General features: G+C 43.3%; 1 protein-coding gene across 3 annotated transcripts in view; it reads right to left on the bottom strand.

Annotated features, from left to right (window-relative positions):
• FAT3 (FAT atypical cadherin 3) overlaps positions 1-6,000 on the bottom strand; it is a gene marked incomplete at its 5' end in the record, with an annotated part of 479,253 nt that overhangs the window by 170,998 nt on the left and 302,255 nt on the right. For all 3 annotated transcript variants that reach the window (XM_080817518.1, XM_080817519.1, XM_080817517.1), the window contains one exon: positions 5,063-5,124. In XM_080817518.1, coding sequence (XP_080673644.1) covers positions 5,063-5,124 — 62 coding nt within the window. The remainder of the gene's footprint in view (positions 1-5,062; positions 5,125-6,000) is intronic.

Here is a 6,000-nt window from a genome sequence, read left to right as displayed (position 1 = left end):
TCTTTCAGACGCAAGATAAAGATTCACACATAATTAAGCTGGAACTATAGGATTATTTAAGTGGCTATATCTTTTAAGAATAATTGAACTGCAATAAGCTATTCAAAATACTGGGGCCAGGACTGAAAAAGAAAGGGAATTGACAAGGTGTTTGTTGAGGACAAGGGGAGAAGGAAGTGGATGGGGAAGAGGGAGGGACAGGTAATGGTTTAGCAGTGTCTGTGTGTGCCGGGCCCTCTGTGTGGTTCATCAATGAGGTAGGGATCATTGAACCCCACTTTAAAGATAAGGAAATGGGGGATCAAAGTTAAGTTGGCAAGGCGGATGGAAAGAGGCAGTGTATTCCATTATTTCTGTCTCCAAGCCCATGCACTTCATGGTATCCTAAACTGCCATCCATCACCTCCTTGAGGGTAGAACAAGGGCCTGTTAGAGTAGTCACTCATTCACAGGACATTTCTTTTTTTTAGACTTTTTAAAAATTTTTTTAAAATTTTCAGTGTAACAGTATTCATTGTTTTTGCACCACACCCAGTGCTCCATGCAATACGTGCCCTCCCTAATACCCACCACCTGGTTCCCCCAACCTCCCACCCCCCGCCCCTTTAAAACCCTCAGGTTGTTTTTCAGAGTCCATAGTCTCTCATGGTTCACAGGACATTTCTTGAGTGCCCCCTGTGGACCAAGTGCTAGAACAGACACTCTGAAGACAGAAGTAAGACAGAGAACTGACAAAAGCCGCCACCGTTCAGGGAACCCTCGTCTGACAGTCAGCGTTCCGAACACTTTTCACCTGTCATTCCATAACTCTTCACACCAAGTCTGTGTTAGGGATTGTATCCCCACCTTGCAGGTGCAGGGAAGGGGATCAGTGATCCCTGCAATGATTCCTGTTTCAAAGCTGTCTTCTCTGATAGTGAGGGGGCTAACGTCCTAACTGCTAAGCTAAAATGTTGATTCATTATTTCGTTTATGCATTCGTTATCAACGTCCTGCATCTATTTCCCTGAATTAGCCTTCTACCTTTGCTACAAACATAAAAGACCACTGAGGATTGTATATGACTTTGAGTAAGTGAGCTAAAAAAATCCCCTATTTTTGCATTTTATAGTAGGGACAGAAGACCACTCCAATGTTTACATCTAACAGACGTCAAATTTGGCAAGAGTGAACACTTAGAATTCACCAAAGGAGATCATGTTCAACAACTATGTTGAACTTGCGAATCTTTCCACAGTTCTTTGCTGCTCTTCTTTAGCAAATCCCTCGGATTCTGATAGTGACCACAGTCGTCTTATCATCCGACATGGAAGGTGAACGCTTACAGACTCAAAAACCCTTACGACCCATACGTGGTCAAGCTAAATATCTTAATTCAGTGTACAGGCAGAGTACCAGCGGTATACAATTGAAGCGCCTTCTATCATGGGGATAGCAAACTAGAAACAAATCGTTAATGCCCTTCTGGTTACGCATTCAGAAGTGTCCTCACCAGGTCAGCCTCTAAACAGGTCCTTTCAAGAAGAGTCAATTTTGTTTCGTTGGGAAGGAGAGATATGAAATAGAGCCAGAAGGTTAATATGAGTTTAAGAGGAGCATAGGGTTATCTTGGCAATTAAAGGCTCTCCAGGAGGTTAATTACCCACACCCAGCACTTAAAACTCACAGAATGTATCAGTAGTTACAAAAAAAATCTGTGGATAGCAGAGAACTCTATTTTGCACTCTGAATGATACTATTTTAACTCAGTGTTTGGAGGACTGAGTTAAAGCAACATCCTTTCCATGATCATCCAGAAAAAAAGAAAGGAATGTTACTGAAACCATCACAGCAAAGTTATGCAGGAAAAAAGTAGCCTGACGAAGAACTACACAATTTAGAAAGTAAGAGCAAGAGAGGGTACGTGCGAGAGAGAAAACGGGAGATGGAGGGACTGAGGGAGAAAGAAGAAGACTGGGATTAGCTGAAACCCTCAGCCACAGAGGTCACTAAAAGAAAGAGCAGAAATGATGCGGGGTCCTGGAAGACGGGCAGAACGATGGTGGGTGCTTGGGGCTAGTCGGATTGGTTCGGCTGGCCCCCAGGGTTTCAGATCTCCACACTGAGAATTCAGAAAAGCCAGTGTGCCGCCTGTTAGCCAGAATCATGACGGGGTTTCTATCAGCAGACCCTTCCCTTTGACCGACTGCCTTCACCCTGGTTGAAATCAATTTCTAGGCCCAAGATGGAACCATTCTGTCCAGGGTGCCACATCACCAAACTGAAACCTAGGTAACTTCGGTGCCCCTGTAAATGCTCGGGTTCACCAGAACCAAAGGGTATCCAGCCAGTCTCCGAACGCCAAGCCAACGCTGAGCTTTTTCCTTCCTCTTTGTTCTTTCTCACCCCAAACAAGGCTGGCTGTGTGGCCCCAGCCAGGGAGATATTTTTAAATTGCTCTCTTCTTTGTTCTTTACTCTTCACCCTGTGTACAATTCCTGCCTCCCACCGCATTTTCACCTACTGAGTGGAGACACCTGCTTCGCAAAGTGTCGACGTTTGTTTTTAGAACCTTAACTGCCTCCTCTAGTTATTTTTTTTTTAAAGCCTTCATCCAAATCCATCATCATGACTCATGAGGATCCCTCTAGAAGCTCCCTAGGGTCTCCCTCGCTACCCGTGCCCTGTCCCGGCCCATTTCGGCTCAGCTGAGTAGCTTACACTGGGGCAAGCATATCATGTCACCCAGGCTTGCTGGCTTTCCACTCCACTCAGGAAAAAAAAAAAGTGTCATCCTTACAACAGCCCTGTTTGCCTTCTACAACTTCATTTCTTACCCCCTGTACCCAGTTCCACCTTTAAACCCTTAAATCAGACCGGCCTGGGTGATCACACTGGCCTTGAACAGAATCTTGGCTTCATGTCACCAAATGTCACCTACTCAAAGAGGCCCTCCTCACCAGTCTATTGGATGTTGCCTACCATCCCCACTTTCAGACACTATCGTGGAGACTTCTTTGAGTGGCCTCGGAGAGCTTGTCTCTGAACTTACAGCCTTTACTTGTTTATTATGTGCCCCCCTGCCCCTTCCTGCTTACTTTATATCCCCAGCATGCAGGGCAGACCCTGGGACCCAGGTCAAGTCCAGGGGCTGCTGTCTGAGGCTCCTGTCTGCACATCAGCTGTCTTGGAGCAACTCTCTCTCCTGGAGCGCACAGATGAAGTCGGATATTTGGAAGGCTTAGGTATCATGGCACTATATGCTAATAATAAAACTGCAATAGGTACAGCAACTCTTTACTGAGTACCTACTTAGTGCCAGATCCCAGACGGGGTGTTAGACACGTATTTCCCCTAACAACTCTAGGGAGATGGCTAGCGGCTATGCGGCATGACTTCCCTAGGCAGATTAATATCTGGTGTGGGAAATGATGTGCCAGATACAGTGGTGTTACCCTCAAGATGGAAATATTTGGACAGTATTTATGTAAGTCTGTAAAGGATGCAAAAGAGTTAAGGATTCTTTTGGGAAGTAAATTCAAATGCCTGGAAAACACTCTTCCCTAGAGTCACACTCTGCACAAACCGCCCCCCCCTCCCCCGAAGACACCACCCTTTGCCCGCACAAGGCAGTAAGCAATCTTGGGCAGATTCCCCAGCTAATGAGACACCCTCCTTTTCCCCTGCGGGCAGGTAATGGGTTCAACTATATGAGCACACCACCTCCCCAGGAGTCCTGGCCTCTGTTGCGAAGAAAAGGAGCACATAAATATAATATAAGGTGTTATTATTCTGGCAAATGTACTCTAATTCTGGACCAGACGCGAACTGCAGCCCAGTGGTATGAGTTTGAAAAAAGAATTATAATAATTATTTTTTGGCAGCCTGGAGTCTTTCATCTTTATGAGATGATAGCAATGTTTTAAAAGGATTATCACAATGCTGCATGGTAATAATAATAATCCTTTATTATGTATAATGCTTTAAGAGTTTTAAGAGAACTTTGATATAAAATATAAGGGTTGGTTCTAATAGCAATCCTTTGAGGTATATGGAGTGGTAATTATGTGCCACATTTCACAGTAGGGGAAACTGAGGTCCAGGGCAATTAAACAGCTTTTAGCCATGCAAGCGAATCTTGGCTGGGCAGCTCCCGGATCCTTAGGCACCACTTCCTGGTCTAGGGCCTGTTAAAGAAATCATTGCTGGTGAACTGATTTAAAGGAAAACACCAGGAGAGATTTGAAGAGTGTGTGTGTGTGTGTGGGGGGGGGACCTGAGGATTCCAGTAAGCGATTCTTGGGGACTAACAGACCATTTTAGAAGCGCAGATGTGTGATAAAACCTTAATAAAGCCCTAACTTTCAAGCGTTGTCATCTGTTCCGTATCAGACTGTCACACTGAAATCCCGGTGCCATACATACTACCCAGACTCCAAGCTTCCCAATAAAGATAGTCGATATGTATAGAAAGAATGTTCCATGAAGCTCTTTCATGTCTATTTTCTCATTTCTTGCCTTATGGTGGTTTTTTCTTTCCCTCCAGAAATAACACTCTTACAGTTTATATTGCTGCTGTTTCTGTCTTAATGAATTATAGGAGTACATTTTATGGTTTCAGAAACAGTTGTCTCAGGCAGTGAATCAACTAGCAGGCTTCTCTTCCTCAACCCTCTCCCCAGAAAAGAAATGAGAAGCAAAAGCAACTTGCGTCTTCACAAATGATGTACTTTGCTCTGATCACAGCCCTTTGGCTCTTTCTTCCTTCACATCCCAGACCCTGGAGGCTCCTAGGGCTCTGCTTCTGAACCTTCTTTTCTGATGATTGACAGAGGAGCTATGCACCTGCTTGTTTTCAGAGGAAGGCAAAGGCTGCTCGCTCTACCACCCCCGCTTGGCACATAGGAGTGTGTTTGGAGGAAGGTACCAGAAATCTCCAACTTCAGAACCAAGCAGCCCAAGAAAGATATCTTCATTTAGGAATTCGTAGTTCAAATATATTAAAGTTCTAGTTTACATTGAAGGTTAAAGAAGTTTAGTGAAAGTCAGTTTTAATGAATGCTAGTTCCCTCTATGCACTTACCTCCAGAAAATGTTCTGCCTGCTGTTCTCGATCCAATTTCCTTGAAGTTGTTGTAATCAGACCTGCGTAGAAATGAGAATATTTGACTTTTAAATATCTGGGGCAAGTCGCTTACTGAGCATGGGAAGCAAATCCAGTTAAAGGAAAAGCAAAACTGATGGGGAACAGTAACTCTTCAATCCCCAGTGCCCGTCAAGATGGTCTGTGAATTTTTCTTACAACGAAATAGAATTTATAAAGGAAACCTGAAAAATTTGTTCTGGTTCTGCTTACCTCCGTTAGGTACTGTAATCACTCTGGGGATGTAGAAACTCACTGAAGAACCATCGTTTTCCTGATAATGAGGAATTTCAATGATTCATTTGCATATGACTGAAATTCTACAGTAAGAACCTCATTAAAGATTTCAGAGTTCTTGAACACTAATAGGTTGTTGATGCTGATCAGAATCAGGCTATGAAACAGCACTTTCTTATTTAACTTTTTAATGCTGATATAATTTTTTGTTACCCTTGACAAGGAAGGTTACTTCGGTAATAGCTACTTGTACACATAATTATTTCAAATTTAATAATTTATATACCAAAGACCTCACACTGTAATTTTATCATTTTGTTTTATGTGTTGAAATCTTTACACAAAATCAGTTCCACATGGGAAATATCTCTATATCTTTCCTTCGAACGGTGTTTCCCGTAAACGAATCACCCCTTTGAGTATAAAGACAAAGAAAAGGCAATGAGAAGCCACAACCTTCAAGGCTGCCCAGTTTATTGCACCAATTTGTCTTTTGCAGGTTTTATTATTATTATTGTCAAATGGCAATTAGGAGGTCAAATTTGTATTCCATTTCTTGATGCTACACCGTCCCTGAAGACGAGACTATGGATTGGGATGACCTTGCGACCTGTGCTGATGGACAGAAAAGAGCAGGGAAA

Source organism: Martes martes (genome assembly GCF_963455335.1).
Source record: "Martes martes genome assembly, chromosome: 10".
Classification (NCBI taxonomy): Eukaryota; Metazoa; Chordata; class Mammalia; order Carnivora; family Mustelidae; genus Martes; species Martes martes.
This window is presented reverse-complemented; position numbering and strand designations above follow the sequence as displayed.